The 20166-nt window shown below is 63.5% G+C and overlaps 1 protein-coding gene across 3 annotated transcripts in view; it reads left to right on the top strand.

The window, feature by feature from the left end:
- Nucleotides 1-20166, top strand: part of DLGAP3 (DLG associated protein 3) — a 28447-nt gene that overhangs the window by 6067 nt on the left and 2214 nt on the right. For 2 of the 3 annotated variants that reach the window (XM_037381790.1, XM_037381789.1), the window contains exons 2-11: nucleotides 10655-10735; nucleotides 13467-14547; nucleotides 15590-15795; nucleotides 16319-16433; nucleotides 16563-16797; nucleotides 17458-17798; nucleotides 17926-18011; nucleotides 18688-19112; nucleotides 19417-19508; nucleotides 19719-19862. In XM_037381790.1, coding sequence (XP_037237687.1) covers nucleotides 13525-14547; nucleotides 15590-15795; nucleotides 16319-16433; nucleotides 16563-16797; nucleotides 17458-17798; nucleotides 17926-18011; nucleotides 18688-19112; nucleotides 19417-19508; nucleotides 19719-19862 — 2667 coding nt within the window. In that variant the 5' untranslated portion in view covers nucleotides 10655-10735; nucleotides 13467-13524. The remainder of the gene's footprint in view (nucleotides 1-10654; nucleotides 10736-13466; nucleotides 14548-15589; nucleotides 15796-16318; nucleotides 16434-16562; nucleotides 16798-17457; nucleotides 17799-17925; nucleotides 18012-18687; nucleotides 19113-19416; nucleotides 19509-19718; nucleotides 19863-20166) is intronic. The other variant, XM_037381791.1, reaches the window with a different exon arrangement.

Raw genomic sequence — 20166 nt, 5'->3', positions numbered from 1 at the left:
GGGGGCTGTGTGCGCTGGGGCTGTGCATGCTGTGGGTGGCAGCCTGGGCTGTGCCTGAGCTTGGGGACGTGGTGCGCTCAGCCCTGGGGACACGGGGGTCTCAGCGCAGGTATTTGCTCAGGATGAGGGGGGTGAGACCCCCTTGCCCCAGGCCCAGCGCTCCCTGAGCTGTGCAGCACTGAGGTCTGTGGCTGGCTGCGGGGCAAGGGGGGAGCGGGCCGTGTAGGGGGGAGGCTTTGCTGCGTGCTCAGAGCTGGGGAGACATGCTGGCCTCCCCCGAGCCCCCCCCGGGGTCGGTGTTGATTTGCCTGCCCGTGGCTTTCCAGGGAGCTGAGTCCCAGGACGGCCAGGCCAAGCGTGTCCTGGAGTGGGGCAGGGTCCCCTCTGTGGTGTCTGTGTGTTGGCCCGTGGATGGAGCTGGGGACCCCCGGGTCTGCCTGCCTGCCAGATGGCTCTGCTGCCGGGGAGTGGCACAGCTGGTGCCAACATCTGTGCTGTGAGCCCTGCCTGTCTTTGGTTTGCTCCTTGGCATGATCACGCTGGCAGTTCGGTCCCCCCGTACCTCTCCCTGGTTTTCCCCCACCACCTTGCCTCTCCATGAGACAAACCTGTACTCTCTGGTGGGTTTTATTAGAGGGGAAACTGAGGCAGGAGGGAGGGAAGTAGCAGAGCCCTCCTCCGATCCCCATCATCCTCAGGCTCAATCCCACGCCTCACCCTGGGCTGTTTTTTCCTGCTGAGTGATGCCAAGAGCTGGGGGGGAAGCAAGGCTGTCCCGGAACACAGCTCCTGGCCATGTCTGCCCTGGGCGCTGGAGCCGCCCAGCTCCTCCTGCTGCTGCCTGGTGCGGCCCTGGCCTGGGGCTGCAAGAGGGGCTGGCGGCAGGGCTGCAGGGTGGCTGCCTGTGGTGGCAGTGGTGGCTGTGGTGCCCATAGTGGCTGTGGCAGTGGTGGCCGTAGTGGTCGTGGTGGCTGTGGTGGCCATGATGGCTATGGCAGTGGTGGCCATAGTGGCCATGGTGGCCATGGTGTCCATGGTGGTGGCAGTGGTGGCCATGGTGACTGTGGCAGTGGTGGCCATGGTGGTGGCCATGGTGGCCGTGGTGGTGGCAGTGGTGGCCATGGTGGCTGTGGCAGCGGTGGCCATGGTGGCTGTGGTGGTGGCTGTGGTGGCCATGGTGGCTGTGGCAGTTGTGGGCATGGTGGCCATGGCTGTGGCAGTGGTGGCCGTGGTGGCCGTGGTGGCAGTGGTGGCCATGGTGGCCGTGGTGGTGGCTGTGGTGGCCATGGTGGCTGTGGCAGTGGTGGCCGTGGTGGTGGCCGTGGCGGTGGCGGCCGGGCGCTGTCCGCGGTGCTGATCGCCCCACGCTGCGTGGCCAGCCGGGACCCGGCAGCGCGTCCCCCCCAGCTCCCCTGGGGATGCCAATGGGTGCGCTGGGGCTCGGGGTCCCCCCCTCCCCGGGGACATCCCGGCCCGACGCTGGCCTTTGATGTGCAGCAGCTCCAGACAGGGCTGGCAGGACGGGCAGCCACCCCCCGGCCGTGCCCGCCACCCCCCGCCCTGCCTGCCAGGCTGGGCACGGCTCATGGTCCCGCTGCACAGGTCGGACAGGGACAGGGCACCGCCAGCCGGGCCGGCGAGTGGGGCAGGGCAGAGCAGGGCACCTGGGGACATGGGCCACCAAGGCTCCGTCACGCCCTGCCAGATTTGGGGCAGGCAGAGGAGGTGCTGCCGGCTCTGCTCGCAGCACCCAGGTGCGCGCAGAGTGGCCCATGTGGCGTGCCCGGGCCAGCACCGCTGCCTGGGGACACCGTGCCCACCTCCCCCGCCCGAGCCGTGGCCCCCACCACAGCACCGGTGTCAGCGCTCCCAGAACAAAATGTCAAACCATGCAAATGAGACTGCGGGAGCGGCTGATTGAAGGGCCCTGCCCCGCCTCAGAGTTGCAATCAAATATGCAAATGGCTCCCGAGGAGGCTAGTGAAGGCTATTAATAGCGGGGGATGAGGCTGTGAGAAAGCACGGTGTTCCTTGAGAGGATGAGGCTGGGGGCTGAGCTGGTTCTGCTTGTCTCTCTGCCTGGCACGTGCCACCTGGGCAGGCACCCACCCCGCTGCCGATGCCCCGCACGGGATGTCGGGTGGTCCCTGTGGGGACCCCACGGGCACCAGGTATCGCTTTATGGTTTTGGCCACCATGACCCTTGGCGGGGCGGGTGCTGCCGGTGTGCCCGCGCTCCTGCCCGCGCTCCTGCCTGCGCTCCTGCCTGGCATCCTGCGCCGCCGCGGTGTGTCTCTGTGCCCAACCGCTGGGAAACCCCGCGGGAAAATTGCACTCGCTGAAAACGCCAGGCTGAGATTTCCCCCTTGGGGAGTCTAACCTCAAACAAGGAGGAATTAGGTACCCGGGGGACCTGGGCACCGCTGCGGGGGTGACAGTGGCTCAGTCTGGCGGGGGGAGCTCAGCCTGAAGCAGGCGTCACAGTTGCGGTGGAGGGAGGGAGGAGGGGGCTGGGGAGGGCTCCTCCTGGCCCCCATCCTTCACCCTGCGCTTTCATCTCCTATTCTCTCTCTTGGTTTCCTTCCGTTGCCATCAAGGCGGAGACGTCCCTCTCCTGCCAGCTCCAGGGTGAGCACGATGAGGCAGGTTCCCACCGTGCTGTCCCCAGTGTCCCCAGCTGGTGCAGGGGTCTCTGTGTGTTTGAGCCCCCGCCGCAGCCCCTCCACCCCATCTCATGGGTCTCAGGAGCTGGGAACCACCTGACCTTTTTAGAAAACTGTGGAAGTAAGACTGGAGACAACAGTAACTAATTACTTAAAATCTGAAACTGGAATAATTAGCCCAATTAACAGTCTCAGGTGACGTCTTATTCCATCTGATAACGGCCTGAGGAAGAGGGAAATTAATTAACCCATCAGCCTGACATTTGTAGGTCACCACCGGCTCCTCCTGCCTGTCCGGGCTGGAGCAGGGATGGTTTGGGGGTGCCCATCCCTCTTGGTGCAAGAGGTCTGCGTCTTTTGGGGGTCTTGGTGCAGGGAAGGGGGTTGGAGGTGAGCCCTGATGCCAGCCAGAAGAGATGGGTTGGGGGCTGGCAGGTGTGGGGAGAGGGTGCCCTGCTCCGAGGCTGGGGTGATGAGCACTGGGATGGGGCTCGGCATCCCCCGGGAACGCTACCAGCGCAGGTTTGTTAGTAGAGATGGCAGCTGTAGGCCTTTAAGGTTGCTGTGGAAACGGTGGTGTTCGTGACCGGGAGGAGCCTCCTGCTTTCCAGGCAGGGCCCCCCCATCACTGTGGGATGGGGACCCCCACCCCAGACACCTCGGACCACACAGACTCCCACGTCTGGGGAGAGACACGGCGAGGGCATGGCTGTGCATACGCAGGCGTTGGGTGTGCAGCTCCCTGCAGGCCAGGCCCCCTCCCTGCCTGCATGGACCCCCCCCAGCCCCAACTCATCCTTGGCGTGGCCGGTGGTGCCAGGCAGGGCTGCACACGCATGCACACGCATGCACACGCATGCATCCCTGCACGGTGCGGGCTGCCAGCGTGCGCACCTCCCTGAGCAGCACAGCTGTGCCCCTGCACCCCCTGGGGACCCCGTCCTCACACCTCCGCCGGCACGCGGCCGTGCACGCTGCCAGCACTGGAGCGTGCACATGTGCCTGCCTGCGCCCCAGCCTGGCACTGGGGCCCCGGTACCGTGCTGCCTGCCCTCCCTGGCGTGGCACGGGGTGCAGAACGTGCCCAGGCAGAGCCCCCGGCTGCAGCCCCGCGGGCAGCTCGGTGAGGCCTCGGTGCTGCTCTCAGCTCTTGGAGTTTTAATGAGGTAAATTGTATAAAAGGCTCAGTTTGCCCTAAATGCCCATCCCTGCGTGAAGCTGCTGCAGCACAGCCCTGACCCACCTTGGGAGCTGGGCAGGGGGCTAGGGGCTGGGCATATGCTCTCGGCCTGTGCACGTGGCAGTGCTAGGAGGAGGAGGATGATGAAGGCGTTTTAGCACATTTGCAATCATTTCCCTCCTCCCCCCCAGGTTTACAGCTTACCTCAGCGGCTTATCAGCCTCCAATCTCATTAAATCAGGCAAATTGTAACATCTGATATTTTATGGAGATTAAGGTGTGCGCCCAGACTCTATAATTATCAGCAAAGATGTATTTACAATACCTTGTTGCTAGTAAACAAAAAATAACTTCAGATCAAAGTGCTTTAACAGAGAAATAAATCTGCCCACAGAGCCCCGCTGTGGCGCACAGCATGGAGACGTCGGCGCTGCCCGCGGCGGGTGGGCATTGCTGTGGGATGCGTGGGGGGTGGTTCGGGGATGTCCCTGGTCCCACGTGGCTGCTGCAGGTCCTGTGTGCTGGGGCCATCCCCAGGCTCGTGCCCTGTGCTTGGGTCTCCCTTGCTGGCATCTCCCATGGGTGCCCAGTGGCTCTCACCTCTCCGACCACAGGTCCGCCAGGGGTTTCCACCCCGGAGACCTCCCCGTGCCCCTGCTGACACAGGGCTGGGATTTATTGGCACAAGCATGTCAGCAGCGGTGGTAGTGCCTTGCCCCTCAATTTTTCACCACGGTGGGAGCACTGCGGATTACCGATGTGATGATGCTGGTTTATTGCTGCCTGAAGTGGATTTATCCGCGTGGCGGGGCCCAGGCTCAGCGCCGGTGTAAATCACCGCAGCATGGCCGGCACGAGCCCCAGCACCGTGGCTGCCTCCTCCCACTGGGCCAGGGCATTCCAGCCCCCCCAGGGGTTTTTGTGGCTGGGACCCCCGCGGGGCCATATGCTGCACCCCTGGGCTTGGCTGCCCAGCAGCAGGCATGGCGGTCCCTTCTCCGTCTCACACTCCTGCCCGTTGAAATGAGAATAAAATGGTGATAATGCTGCAGATGTCCTCTGGAAAGGGCTCTGAGGCAGATGAAAAGCCCTACTTAAGAGTGAGGCCATTATTATTAATAACTCAGAGCAAGGCTGTAAATTCAGCCGACACAGCTATTACGGGAAATGAACCTGCTCCCGTGCTGGATCCAAGGCTGCCCGGGTGTGGGATGGGGATGAGGACAGGGATGGGGACAGGAGAGTGGGGCTGGATGGCCGTATGGCTGCTGGCTGGGTGGTGTCCATAGCCACTGGGGCAGCGTGGCTGGAGGGGGCAAAACATCTTGTTAGATCCCAGCACTCTCTGGGCTTGCGCGGACTATCTGTGGGCTTTTCTGGGATGGTCGGAGGTGTGAGGGAGAGGGTGAGGAGCATGGGTCTCCCCCCCAGCAGGAAAGGAGTTGGCTGAGCTTTGCAACAAGGCTGAGACCTGGCTGAAGCTCAGGACAGTGGTGACGCAGGAGCGTGGCTGGTGCCGGTGCCAGGGCTGGGTGTGTGGAGAGGGGCCGTGGTGCCGTAGCTGGCACAGGGCTAGGGCAGGACCCGCTGTGACCATCCTAGTGCAGGCTGACTGTGCCCATCTGGGGAGTGTCCCTGGCGGTATTACACCTTGGCAATGGTTATATTAAATAAAAATAACCCGGTGCCATTCATTGCCCGGTGCCTGCAGCCAGGTCAGCAAAAGACAGAGAGCTGCCGCGGCTTTGGCTCTGTCGAGATAACTGTCTCTGGCACCGCCGCCCCACCAGCGGGGCAGCCCTGGGGCTGATGGCGTGTGTGTACCCAGGATGGCAGAGCTGGGTGGGGGTCGGGCAGGGGGTCCTGTGGGGGCACATGGGGTCACGGGGTGCTGTGGCCATGGCCACGGGCTGGTGGTGCTGCCTGTGCCCAGCTCGGGAGCTTCTGCGGGGGAACAAGCTTTGATATAAATATCTTTTTGCTCAGCACACGACCTACTTTCCAGACAATGCCATTAGCCTCCCGACTCCCTCATTCATCTTCTGCCATCCTCCCCCAGTCCGCCCCGTGGCAGCGCCCGCACCAGCGCTGCGTGCCGGGCCATGGTGTGGTGAGGCAGGATGGGCACGTAGCTCGGTGGCACCATGGGGACCCCCGTGCTGGGGCTTGGGGACAGCTGGCAGAGCCCCCATCCCCGCGGCTGGTGGGGCGCTCTTGCTGCGTGGTCCCTGCCCCTGCTCTGGCCTTGGAGGGGGTGGCTAGGTCCCCTTTGGGGTTTCTGCACCCTGTCCCGGAGGGTACTCAGCTCCTGCATCCCTTCCTGCTGTCTCCATCCCCGTTCCCTGGCACAGTCCATGCCCTGTCTGGCAAACAGCCTCATCCAGGGGCATCCTCATCCAGGCAGAGCCTTGTTGCAGCATGTAGGGGCCAGGGCCCCTCCTGAGCCCCCAGGAGCATCCCTGATGCTGGGGCCACACATGTGGTTCATCCAGGGATGATCCTGCAGGAGCTCCCATGTGGTGGCAGAGGCTGTTGCACAGTTGGCAGCCATTGAGCGACTGGTGGGATTAGGGGCAGGTTGGGCAGAGGGTGCCCTGTGCCACTGGCATGGGGCTGCCTGGTCCCCCCAGCCCCTGGTGCCAGCCCTGGCATGGGTTTTCCCCTGAGAGCTGGAAGCACCACCCCAGGAGGCAGGGCAGCCCCTGAGCCCACCGCCTGCACACCTCCACGTGCTCCTGGGCTGAGCCCCCGCGCCTCCCTTGCAGCTAAAATTAAATATTCAATTTGTATTGCTGGTAAATCCTGTAAATCTCTTCTCTCTCTAAGCTCTTGTAGCAGGAATATCGGTGGTGTAATCTCCACGGGGGCCCATCCCGCTGCCCTTCACAGCTCCCCAGCTCAGACCATGCTCCCCTTTTCCTGCATCTCCCTGTGAGATGCTTTGGAGGCTGGTGGCAGAGTGGGACCCTGGTGCTCATGGTGAGCACCCTGCGGCAGAGCACCCCATGGCACCCACCCTGCCTGTGCTGCCTGCTGCAGGGCTGAGGATGCGCGCTGTCCCCACACTGTGCATGATGGATATGCTGGTGCCTGGATGACCAGTGTGGTCCTGCCACCATGCCCCCCATGCCTGCCATGCTCCCAGTTTGCCAGCTATATCCCTCCCTTTGCTCTGTCCCTGCACCGGGCCCGCGCTAAGAGCATTGTGCAGAATTATGTATTTAAATATTTAGGTTTTCATCAGCTTTGCAAATTAAGCCCATCCATTAAAGTGGCAGTTCGGGTCCTCCGCTGGTGAGCTGGGCTGCGCTGTGCCTCAGGCTCGCTGTGCCCATCCCTGGCCTCGAGGAGCCCCACGTGTGGGATGCAGCCTGGGAATGGTACATGGTGGCCTGGAGCATCCCTGCCACCTCTGCTTCATCACCATTCCCAGGTCGGGCTTGCTGGAAACCTTGGTCCCTGTGGCCCCGTTGCGGGAAGAGCCGTGGGATGGTATGGTGTTGCAAGGGGAAATGGTTGGGATGGGTGTTGTTTGAGGGTGGAGCAGAGTGCCACGTGCTGGGGAACGTGGGGTGCAGAGAAATGGCAGTGGCAGGTGAGAGCCCTGGCATGGCCGAACGCCCGAGGGGAACGGAGCTGGGGATGGAAGGACCAGCCTGCCCAGGGGCCTGGTGGGGACGGGCAGGGGGCGGCCAGAGATCGTCGCTGCTGCCGCAGTCGGTGCTAATGCCGTGCCGCCCCGAGCTCACCAAAGCAGCTTTGGAGTGATCCCTGGCTTAAGTCGTTACATCGTGTGGCCAGGGAGATAAGTGGCTTTTTAAGCCCAGGCAGCGTGGCCCATCCTGCCAACAGAGTGGGCTGCATGTGGGAGGAGAGGGCAAAATGGCACAGCCCAGGGGAGTGGGTGAGGAAACGGGACATCTGGCACCAGTGCTAGCCAGGGCCCCTGGCACAGCCAGCAGTGCCTGGGGGGCTGCCATGGCCCCCAGATGCCTGGAAAGGGTCCTCTGGCAGGGCAAGTCTAACTCTGGGGGGATGGCTGGAGCCCACCGCCCGCCTGGGGCTGTGCTGGGCACTGGAACAAGGTGTCTGGCGGGGACACGGGCAGAGCACCCAGGGCGAGTGTGGCACAGGGGTTGCCCCCGCTCATCCCTTCCCTTTCCTGCAAGTGAACATCAGGTGTGTTGGTCTCGCGTCAGCTCTGTCCCACCAGGCTCCCTGGGGTCACCTGCACGTCGCCCCTTTCCACCCTGCACTGGAGGGGCACTGGGGGAGTGTGCTGGCTGCTGCTGGGCCCAGGCAGCGCGGGCAGGTGTTGACTGCGTCCTTGAGAAGGAAGCTGTCTGTGCGTGTAACTGGTGATGGGTGCTCATCCATGCAGGGCAGCACCCATGAACTCTGCGCCAGCTGGTGGAGGCTGGGGTCTCCAAGGCCCTGCCTGGCTGGGGGGTCCCTCCAGGATGGGCTCCTGACTCAGTTAGTTGGCTGTGGTCCTGCTGCTCTGGCCATGGGGTTCCACCTCTGACAGTCAGTTCCCCTGTGCTGTGTCCCGGCTCCCGTGGGCAGGATGAGCATCGCTGCAGCACCAAGGGGGCTGGAGGTGCCTGTGCCTCGGGGGCAGCTCGCCTCTGCAGCCCGTGCCCACTCGGGGATGCTGGTGTGGCCCCTTCCCCGTGCCACTGCTTTCCTTCCCCGCCAGCTTCTGTGTGGGCTCTGGCTGCTGCCCCAGCTGCTCCCTGCTTGTACAGGGCTTATGAAGAAGTGGGTTTTCTGCCAAGATCCAGGTTTGGGCTTTGCAGGGATGGAGCGCCAGGCTCCCATCTCCACTGGCTTTGCCCCGGCAGCTCCGGGATGCTCTGGCTCCCTCACACGCCCTGCCGCAGGAGCGTGGCTCTTGCCCCAGGGGAATCCGCTCTGGGGATCAGGGTCTCCGGGCAGGCCGTGCTGAGCGGTGTGTGCTGTGCGGGGCAGGGGGTCCTGCTCCCCCCGTGGTGGCAGCGGCCAGAGGCACCTGCGTTGCGGCGGGGAGTCCCAGTGCTGGCGGCCGTGCCGGGATCCCTGGCAGCTGGGGCGCGTCATGGCCGTATTTCCTCGCTCTTCTCCAGGAGTAATTGCTCAGATGGGGACTTGGGGCAACTCCCATCCCTCTCCCGGCATGGTAATGAGTGAAGAAGACTCAAAGACAAATGGCTCATTAAGAAGCAGTGCTGCATTGCAGGATTTTTCATCCCACCAACCGCTGCATCAGCAGAGGCAGCACCTCTCGCGCTCGCCCTCCCCAGCCCTGGAGAAGGAGCTGTCAGGCAGCCGGGGCTGGTGCCAAAATTAATCATGTGCTTAATAACCTGCCCCTCCCGTTAAACGGCCTGTCCTCAGCCTCCCAGCACACGGAGCGAGGTGGCAGCGCTGGGCTTGGGCTGTGGGTTGGGTGCCCGGCAAGCGCCCGTGCTGGGGGAGGAGGGACGTGCTGGGGCAGGCTGAGCCGGGGAGATGCCCCCCGGCATTGGGGTGCCAGGACCCCCCAGCCCGGCTCTGTCAGGTTGCCGGCCATCCGTGCTGGGTGCCACCAGTCCCTCTCAGTGGCCTCAGTAAATACTTCTTGCTCTGCTCACATTTGCAGTTCTTCAGCTGGTGTTTGTCCTTTGTGACTTTTTACAAATCTTGCCTCGTCCCTTATTGCCAGCAGTGCCCGGTTGGTTCCTGCCCCTCAGCCCTCTCCGGGCAGTGCCCGCCTGCAGCCTGCTCAGTTTTCTTCCATTAACACTAATTGGCTTTGATTTCCTGATTGCATCAAGGGTGTTTGCTGTGATCTTTGCACCCTGCTTGCTCCCCTTCCCGTTCCCCTTCCCTTTTCCCTTCCCTTTCCCCTGGCCAGCCCTTACCTACCGGGGTGACAAACCTCTCCCTAATGACACTCTTCCCTGCCTGACACAACTAATGAACCATCGGTGAGCTGCTTTCAGCTAATTCAACTTTTAAGAAAATAATGACTTGGCGCAGAATTACGTACTAAATTAGGTGATCTCTTACTAAGCCCCTCTTTTTTTTTGAGGCTGAGTAAATTTTACTAATACAACCTAATAAAATAACAGAGCAATTAGTTTCCACAATCCTCGCTTACGAGTTGGGAAAAAGTAAATAGATTAAAAGCGCGGTGGAAATGACCTGGCGGTATTCCATATTTATTTTCTTCCGATGACTGTAGATCAAATTTGCTCAGCTCCTACATGGGAAGACCACTTTATTATTTTTTTTTTCCCAGGCTCCAGCTTGCGCACGGTGCCGGGCGCTCACGCTGTGTGTTTGTTCTCTCCTGCTTTCATCCCCAGCCGTAAAGATCCCCAGCAGGACCCACGCTGGCAAAACCTCACGCTAATTTGCAAAGCAGAGCGGGCCGAGCTTGTGCCTCTGCCGGGCTGGCAGCTGGAAAAAAAAAAATCCCTTTGCTCAAGCTGGAAAGCCAGGGTGGCGGGTGGAGGCTTTGTGAAGCATATGGCCAGATCCGGAGCAAATCAAAGTCGATGGCGAGGCGGCCACTGGGCCGGCTCTGGTGCCCGCTGGCAGGGAATTGCATAACAGGATGGGGCTGGGGATGGTTTTGGGGCTAAGCTGTGCGAAACACGTGTTGGTGGCTGTGCGGAGCCATCCCCGTCGCTGCTGGTGCGGGCAGCGCTGGTGTGGGGCAGCCTCAGGGGAGGAGAGAAGGCTGGGCTGCTGGAAAAATACCTGGCGAGTTGGGTCAGGCTGGTTTTGGGGAGGAACACCCTCTCTCTTCCTCCCTGGGCTTCATCCCTTTGTGTCGCTCCCCCAGAGCCTGCTGCCGCCGGGACACCCAGCGCCGAGGAGCTGCTGGCTGGGGCCATGAGGACAGCATCCCCCTGAGTGCTGGGCGGTAAGTGCCACCGACGGGCTTCACCGGGACCCCAGCACGCGCTGCCTGCGGTGGGGGCTGCTTGGGAAGGACAGGCCGCCGGGACCCCCTGGGTGCAGGGCGAACAACCCCAGCTCTTGGGGTTTGACCTGGAAATGTTGGAAACCCCAGTCTTGCCCCTGTGCGTGGGCAGTTTGCTGGACCCAGGTGTTGCGGTGGGGTTTTGCTGTCCCATCACCTTCCCGCCGGTGGTCTTGGAGCTGGAGGAAATCTGGGGGTCCCTGGGTGCCACGGTGTCCCAGGGGAGTTCAGGCTTCTGCCAGCGCTGCCCCAGGGTCCCCGCAGCCCTGGGCCTCAGGAAGCAGAACCGCCTCTGCCAAGTGTCCCTATGGGGAATTACGCAGGAGGCTGAATTTCAGCGTGACCCACAGTGTGGGGGGCTGTGAGCCCCTCTCCTCCATGTGCTGACCCTCGTGCTGGGCAGAGACAGGGTGGCAGCAGACATCAGAGGAAAGGTGGCGTTGGGGAGTTTCTCCAGGCTTTGGATGCAATAAAGGCAAGAAGTGAGTTATTTGTAATGGTAATTATGCTCTTCCAGTTTATCCTAGCACATAATTGTGTGGGCGGTAGGTTCCCACTGGTGGTAATTACCCTGGTGTTAAATGGCACAAAATTCAGCTGGGCTGGATTTTTACCCCCCTTTTTGAGTCTGCGGTTCGGTGGCACAAATCCACCATTTCCCGAGGGCTCTGCAGCGCAAGTGGCCTTCGGTGGGACACGGCTCCGGCTCTTGGCCACAGCCGGCTGCCCATGAGCCGTGCTCCAGCCTATTCCCCTGCCCTGCGTGGCAGCCGCCTGCCCGCACTGCCCACCCTGGAGAGGGAAGAACGAGCTCAGCGGCTTCTCCTGCCCTCTGCATGCGGCCATCCCTGCTGTGACATGGGGACACGGACCCACAGGATCACTCCCAACCCCTTCCCCATCCCTAGCATGCCCTTGGGAGGACTGACTGGTCCCTGGCCAGGGCACAGGCACCTACGTGGCTTTGGTGAGCTGGTACTGGGTGGAACCCAGCATCTTTCACCGTGGCATGTCCCCATCCTGTGCCATTGCCCTGCTCTGCCACTGCCAGTGGTGGTGGGAGGCTGCGGGTGCCTTGCCGGGGCGGTGGCGGGGCCCAGCCTTGTTTAATTGCTGCACCTGCTGAGCACAAAAGCCGGTTGGGCTTGTGGTGATGGGCTGCTCAGCTGTTTTGACTCCTTCTTCCCGCTGCAGCGGCAATATTTGGATCAGCTGCGAGCTTCCCTCCCCAAGCAGGAGGTGATAGCTCAGCCTGTGGAGGCAGAGCCGGGGCTGGGAGCCTGTCTGTCCGTCCATCTGTCCGTCTGTCCATCCTGCTGCTGCCCACTGGCTCGATCCCAGGGCCCGGGAGGCAGCCCCCTCCCGTGCTGCTGTGCCCGCTCCCCGTAGCAGCTCTCCCAGGAGGAGAGAGGCATTTCTTTTTGTAACAGGCTGCAGGATCCTTTGGTTAAAATGCAGCAATTAGGGGCCTCGTTGGAGCAGGAGCACGATTGTGAGGGCGGCAGGAGCGGCGTGGGACCCAGCCATCCAGCCTTGAAGCCAGGAGAGAAGCCAGTGGCGGAGGCTTCTTAGGGCAGACGCATTCCCTGGGTGCTGCCATGGCTCCGTCTGCCACTTGCTGCCACCAACGCGGGCATCGCTGCCCGTCCCCACGCCCCTTGGGGGCCTTCAGCCCCTCTCCCTTCCCGGGGCTCCTCAGGGCGTGTGGCCCCTCTGTCCCCACACATCCCAGACCCTCCTGGTGTCCCTTGTATCCAGTCCCCACGATGGACCCCATGTGCCGCAGGGACCATCCCATGGTCACCGTTCCCTGCGGCTGGTCTTGGAGACGGGCTGCCCACAGCACCCTGCCCAAGAATGGTAACAAGAGTATTAATGATGCTTGTTAATTAGCCGAGCTACACTGGAGAATAAGTAATTTCCTCATTTATAATCATTCCGAAGGCAGAGCCTTTGAGGGCCTGTAAGTAAGACAAACCTTCCCAGGTGCATGCGGCTCCGGCGGCGGTGCAGGCTCAACGCTGCCTGTCCTGCCTCTGCTGGGGATGCCCCACGCGTGGCACGGCCACCTCCGCTCCCTGGCTTTCCATCTAGGGGGCTGGCAGGGCTGGGGGGGCCGGGGGGGGCAGCCGATTGTGGGTCTCCATCTGCAGTTGTGTGCCGTGGCTGGGAGCACGGAGGGAGGACAGGCTGGATGGAGACATCAGAGTGCAGCCCCCCCGCGCCCCGCTGCAGCTCATTAACGGCTCTGTGAATCGCAACGGCTGAAAAACTCAGCCAGAACGGTTTTCCTAATGGAGAAACACTTCATAATATTTGGTGTTGGAGAAGAAAACAAGTTTCTGATGATGGCAGCGTGTCCTCCCTCGCCGTCTGCAGGCCTTGCGCTGCTTGCATCGCTGCCAGAAGCATCTTCTTCCCGCTGCCCCCTCCAAGCAGCTGAGCCGGGGTGACCGCGGGTGCCCGGCCCCAGCACTGTGCCCCCCTTGCCCCACGGGCAGCCAGGCTTCTGGCATTCCAGCCCCACTTCACAAGGGCTCAGCCAGGGCCGGATCCTGCCCTGGGAGCTTCCCAGCCTCCTTGGTCAGTTCCCAGGGGACAGCCCCAATGTTTATGCTGGTGGTGGGGCGCAGAGGGGAGCGTGACGCTGTGCCTGTCCCTGTCCCCACAGATGAGCCCGCAGGGACGACCCTGCAGGATGCCGAAGCTATGGGGCGGGTGCTGACACCATGAAGGGCTACCATGGGGAGCGTAGCCAGGCACAGCCCTCCTCCGGCCACCGCTGCCGCTGCATCCCAGAAGACTGCGAGCACCCTGCCGACTACGTCCAGCACGGCCCCGAGGGCCGGCCGCCGTACCTCCTCAGCCCCAGCGAGCCGTGTTCCCTGGAGCATCCCTACTGCCCGGCACGGAGTCCTGGCACAGCCAGTGAGTGCCCGGGCGGGCCCCTGAGCGAGCCGCCCTCTGCCAGCGCCAGCAGCACCTTCCCGAGGATGCACCACGCGCAGCAGCCCTACGACTCCTGTGACGAATGCATGGCGACCGCCCACCCTGCCAGCAAGATCAACCGCCTGCCCCCCACGCTGCTGGACCAGTTCGAGAAGCAGCTGCCGCTGCACCACGACGGCTTCCACACGCTGCAGTACCCGCGGGCCGGCGGCGCCGAGCCCCGCAGCGAGAGCCCCAGCCGCATCCGCCACCTCGTCCACTCCGTCCAGAAGCTCTTTGCCAAGTCCCACTCCCTGGAGGCGCCGGCCAAGCGGGACTACAACGGTGCCAAGATGGACGGCCGCGGGGACGGCTACCACCACCACCACCATCACCACCACCACCATCACCACCACCAGTCCCGCCACGGCAAGCGCAGCAAGAGCAAGGACCGCAAGGTGGACTCCCGGCACCGGTCCAAGATGATGGGCTGGTGGAGCTCCGACGACAACCTGGACAGCGACAGCAGCTACATGGTGTCCGGCCGGCACGCTGCCGACCAGGGCACCCAGTACTGTGTGGACGCTCCCGAAAGTGCCTTCAGAGACTTGACCTTGAAGAGTCTAAAGGGCGGCGGGGAAGGAAAATGCCTGGCCTGTGCCGGCATGTCCATGTCTCTGGATGGCCAGACGCTCAAGAGGAGTGCCTGGCACACCATGACCGTCAGCCAGGCCCGTGAAGCCTACCCCAGCGCCAGCGGCACCGAGAAGACCTTGATGCTTCAGGAAGCAAAGCCCAAAGACCGAGCATACCAGTACCTGCAGGTGAAGGGCTGGGCAGGGCGGGGGGCTGCTACCCCAGGGACCACAGCCGGCGATACCATGGGGTGAGCCGGGGCTGGGACCCCCCATCCCAGGCAGCTCAGGATGCTGTGGGGATGCTCCAGCTCTGCTCCATGTCCTCAGCGCCTGCGCCCCATCCCCCGGGGTCCCACGCTGGTCCCCGCTGTCCCCTCACTGGCCATGCGGAGCCCCCTCTGCCACCTCCTGCCCCGTGCCACGCTGGCTCGGGGGGGCAGCCCAGCTCTGTCGGCTTGGGGCTGCCGGCAGCCCTGCGCCCGCTTCTTCCACACAGCTTTTATCCTGCTTGTGCCTGGCTGGGTGCCACTGCCCGCCTCGTCGCTGGGCTCCCTTCTAGGTCATCCCCTTCCAATTAAAAACTAATTAACTCTTCTCTCCCTTTCCTGGGGGAAGGAGACAGGGAGCAGCAATGCCGTGCTGGCCAGGGCAGGGGGCGGCCAGGGCCCCTCTCCGCCGGCGGTGGGGGCAGCAGGGCAGGGTGCTGGCCCCACTGCCCTCCCCATGGGGCCCGGGGGACACCGTCCCCCTGCCGCAGCCTGGTAAGGACCCCGTGGTGCCAGCGTCAGCGGCGCATGGCAGGACCGGCGGCCACGACATCAGCCGGGTGGCTGCGCTGGCATGGGTGGGATTTGGCCCAGCCGCGCACACCGGGGGGGCTGCGAGGTGGGAGCAGCTGCGCTGCCCTGCGCTTTGGGAATGGCCCCGCGTGGGGCATGGGCAGCCGTGGCTGCTAGGAGGGATCAGCTCTCCAGGGTTTAGGGGCTTTCCCAGGGGGTGAGAGCACCCAGGGTCTATCCCTGCAGCTCTGGGGTGCCGTGGGGAGGGCAGGGGAGCCGTGCCAGCATGTGCACCATCCTTGGGCCCGTGCACACGTGCTGGGTTTGGGCAACGCATGCACGCTGCGCTCGGGCTGGCATGTGCCATGTGGCAGGTGCAGGGCTCGGCTCTACGTCCCGACTGCGGGACCCCGGCCACTGCATCCTCCCACACTTGCCTCCTGCTCCAGGTGCCGCAGGACGAGTGGAGCGGATACCCCGCAGTGGGCAAGGACGGGGAGATCCCCTGCCGGCGGATGCGCAGTGGCAGCTACATCAAGGCCATGGGTGATGAGGACAGCGCCGACTCGGACGCCAGCGCCAAAGTATCGCCCAGGGCAGCCACGCGGCGAGACAGCTACCGCCGCTCCTCCAGCGCCGACCAGGCCAGGACCAAGTAAGGGCTGTCGCATCCCGGCCCCATCTCAGCGTCGCGGGCAGCAGCGGGGCCAGGGGCTGGGGCTCCCTGGGAGGACGAGTGGCATCATCCTCGCTCACGGCTGCGCTCCCTGATGCAGTGGTGCTGAGCCCTGCCCCTGTGCTGTAGCTACCCTTGGTGGGTGCCGGGGGGGACATGGCTGCGCTGGGCTTCGGAGCGGGACCCGCTGCTGCAGCCACATGCAGGTGTTGGGGAGAAGAGGCATGCTCAAAAGGAGATGACTGGGACGTGGCCCAGTCTGCTGGGTGACAGGCTGGCTCCTCGTCCCCAGCCCTGCTGCACAGCACGGGCACATACCCCTCTGGTGGCTCCGCACCACTGGAGGTTGGCTCCGTACCCCCAGGACAGTGTTTTGGGGCAGTTAGGCGTGGGGACAGCAGTGGTGGCCGGCGGGAGCATCGCTGCGGCTGCGTTTCCAAATGCTTTGCTTGAATGTGTTGCTTTTGGTGCGATCCCTTCTATTCCCACTGTCTCTCATTAGGTTTGCAAGTAGGCACTATTCTGATTCATATATCTGTAACTGTCCCAGCTGCTGCACGCCACCGCGAATGCTCCCGCGGGGACAGGGCTACGGGCGCTCCTTCACCACCGGCCAGGTAGGGTCGCATGACACAGGTGCCGTGGGCAGGCTGGGGCAGGGGGGGGTGGCAGATGTTCCTCCGAGCATCTCCCGCCCCGCTTGGCCTTGGCTCGCCACCCTCAGCCTCACCCGTCGCTCTCCCCAGATCAACGATGAGCTCAACCACCAGTTCGAGGCCGTCTGCGAGTCGGTTTTCGGCGAGGTGGAGTCGCAGGCGGTGGAGGCGCTGGACCTGCCCGGCTGCTTCCGCATGCGGAGCCACAGCTACCTGCGGGCCATCCAGGCGGGCTGCTCCCAGGACGATGACTGCCTCTCACTCTTCTCCATGTCCGCCCCCGCCGGGCCGCCCATCACCAGCAGCATCCTGAAGCCCAGCACTTGTGAGTCCCTGGGGGTAGCAGGGGCTGGGCCACGTGAGGGACCCCTGCATCTCCCTGCCTGCTCATCTGGGCATCTGCCAAGGGCTGCTGCTGTCCCCGCTCCTGCCCCTGGCCCCGTGCAGCCCCTGGCACAGGGTGTGAGCATCCCACTCGGGGCACGAGCACCCTGCATGCAGCTCAGCCCCAGCACAGGGCATAATAATCTCACTCAGGGCACGACCATCCATCCCCCTTGCGGCTCGGCCCCGACGCAGGGCATGAGCATCCCGCTCGTGGCTCATCCCTGGCACAGGACAGGAATATCCTGCTCATGACTCAGTCCCGGTCAAGGGGCTGATCTGTGCCCCCAGCACTGGTCTGCTGTTCCCTCTTTCCCTCTGCTTCTGTTCCCATCTCTGCCCCTTGCCGGGTGCTGCAGCAGCATGGCCAGTGTGGGTCTGGGGTGGTTTCCAATCCCCTTTGGGGAATAAACTGGCCGAACAGCCCCTCTGAGCTCCAGCCCAGATCTTGGCCAGCTGAGGTGCAAACGCTGCGGGGTGACAAGCCCTGTGCTGTGGGAGGAGGTGGGCACCATTCACCTGGGACCCCTGTTCGTGGCGGGAAATGAGCAAGTGTCTGTGTTTTCACGTGCCTTTTCATCCTGCGCCTCTCCCACAACAGCCTTCAGTTACAGAAAAGCTCCACCTCCCATCCCTCCAGGAACCAAAGCCAAACCCCTCATCTCCGTCACGGCGCAGAGCAGCACCGAGTCCACCCACGAGAGCTACTTGCCCAGCGAGGTCACTCGCAGCTCCGCCTGGTCCAAAGATGCTGCGACCCGCTGCAACTCGGCTGAGAGCCTGGAGAGCTCCAAGGTGACATCTGTGGCCCTTGACCTGCCTCCAGTCCAGCCCCGCACTGCTCCCAAGCCCTCCACACTCATCATCAAGGCCATTCCCGGCCGGGAGGAGCTGAGGAGTTTGGCTCGGCAGCGCAAGTGGCGTCCCTCCATCGGCGTCCAGGTGGGCTTCACTCCTCCCTGTGGGCTCCAAGCTGGTTCTGAGCCCGCCCGAGTGGCGTGGGTGATGCTGAGCCACCGCGCTGCATCTCAGGGTCACCCTCCAGCGCTCTCCCTCTACCCCTCGGCAGGTCGAGGCCATCTCCGACTCGGACACGGAGAGCCGGAGCCAGAGGGAGTTCCACTCCATTGGGGTGCAGGTGGAGGAGGACAAAAGGTACCACACCACCACACCACGCTTACTGCACCGAGGAACTGGGACACCCTGAGCTCCGCGTGCCACCGCTGCCCTGCAGCATCTTTTCCCTCTCTCCTCTGGCTGAGACCCCAGGGCTCAGCACTGTCCCCATCCTGGGCCAGCTGCCCCCACCTGGGGCAGGATTTGGCCTTCTCTTGGCCCTGACACCTCGCTGCTGCTAGCTGCCTGCCTGGGGAAGGGGGTCCGCTGCTCCCACCCTCTGCTGGTGTCTCTGCTGGGGCTCAGCTGTGAGCCTTGGGCCCAGCCCAGGTGCAGATGAAACCTTTGGGCTTTTCTGCAGCTAAACGTAAAACGTTCTGGCTGAGGTGGGAATGCCGTGTGCCGGGACCTGAAGGGCCCGCGGGAGGGGAGCTCCGGCAACGTGCCCACGCAGCCCTGGTACACGCTCCTCTCCATCCTTGGTCCAGCGCCGGTAGCCATGGAAACGGGCTAAGAGCAGAGGAGATGAGAGACTGGCAGGCTGCAGCTGCTCAGGGCTGTCCCCATGGCCCCGCATGCTCCGGGATCCAAACCGGGGTTCCCAGCCCCATCCTGCCTGTGGGCATCCCTCACCCTGCCCACCGTGGTACCTGGTGGGGGGGTGGGGCCGTCCTCGCTGGCCGCGAGGGTCCCCACGCGCTCTTGCTCTCCGCAGGCGAGCACGCTTCAAGCGCTCCAACAGCGTGACGGCGGGCGTGCAGGCGGACCTGGAGCTGGAGGGCTTCACCGGCCTGGCCGTGGCCACCGAGGACAAAGCCCTGCAGTTCGGGCGCCCCTTCCAGCGGCACTCCTCGGAGCCCGAGTCCGGCCGGCAGTACGCGGTGTACAAGACGGTGCACACGCAGGGGCAGTGGGCGTACCGGGAGGATTACCAGCTGCAGTATGACACGGTGGAGGTGCCCCGGCGGGATGCCTGGATGGAGCGGGGCTCCCGCAGCCTCCCTGACTCCGGCCGTGCCTCCCCCTGCCACCGTGATGGGGAATGGTTCATCAAACTGCTGCAGGCGGAGGTGGAGAAGATGGAGGGCTGGTGCCAGCAGATGGAGAGGGAGGCTGAGGACTACGACCTGCCGGAGGAGAGTGAGTCAGGGGGGTTTGCACGGGTGGGAGGGACGGGGTGCTCCTGCAGAGCTGGTGGGGGCACAGCCACGGTCCTGCAGTGCCCTGACCATGGAGCATCTCCCCTGCCAAGGCTAAAGGGGTTGGGTGGGAGCAAGGAACACTGGGAAACCCTCAGGGACTAGTGAGGTCTGGAGGAGGGAGGAGATGCCACCTGGGTTGGGGGAAGGTCCAAGCTGCCCCTGAGGGGGTGCAGGTCCCCACTGTGCAGGGGAGAGGCTCCGTGTCCTGCGGGAGTGTTGACTGTCTGCTCTCCTCCTGCCAGTCCTGGAGAAGATCCGGAGTGCCGTGGGCAGCGCCCAGCTCCTCATGTCCCAGAAGGTGCAGCAGTTTTACCGCCTCTGCCAGCAGAATATGGTGAGTGCCAGGCAGCGGTGCCGTGCGGTCGACCATGGTGGGTGGGGGGTCTCATACCCTTAGCCAGTGGAAAAGGGACTTTGTAACATCATGGGGCAGAGCTGGACATAGAACCCCCCCAGCAGTGTGGGGGTGGGATGGCTGCATTGCCAGCAGAACTGATGTCCCGCAGGCAGACGTGGATGACGCCGTGTCCCTCTGTCCCCACAGGATCCCAACGCGTTCCCCGTGCCCACCTTCCAAGACCTGGCCGGCTTCTGGGACCTCCTGCAGCTCTCCATTGAGGATGTCAGCATGAAGTTCGCAGAGCTCCAGCAGCTCAAGGCCAATGGGTGGAAGATCGTGGAGCCCAAGGTATGCCACTGGCACTTGTCCCCTGCGACCTCTCCCTCCCTCCTCCTCCCCAAGCACATCTGCACCCAAACCGACGCTGCTGGGCTGTTTCCAGTGACTGGTTTTGGCAAACACTTGAAAAACAGAGCTGGGAATAAATGAAGCTAAAGAAGGGGCTGCTCCGCCGCTGCGGTCTCGCAGGGGGCTCACTGGGCGTTCCAGGGCAGCGCTGCCCGCAAGGGGCCGGGCAGGGTCTCGGCACGGGCAGAGGCAGCGTGTCCATGGGCACCTTCACACCGTGTGGATGGAGGAAGGGGCGTGCAGC

The sequence above is a fragment of the Falco rusticolus genome, chromosome 3 (assembly GCF_015220075.1).
Source record: "Falco rusticolus isolate bFalRus1 chromosome 3, bFalRus1.pri, whole genome shotgun sequence".
Classification (NCBI taxonomy): domain Eukaryota; kingdom Metazoa; phylum Chordata; class Aves; order Falconiformes; family Falconidae; genus Falco; species Falco rusticolus.
Note: the sequence above shows the minus strand (reverse complement) of the source record. Positions and strands in the feature narration are given on the sequence as shown.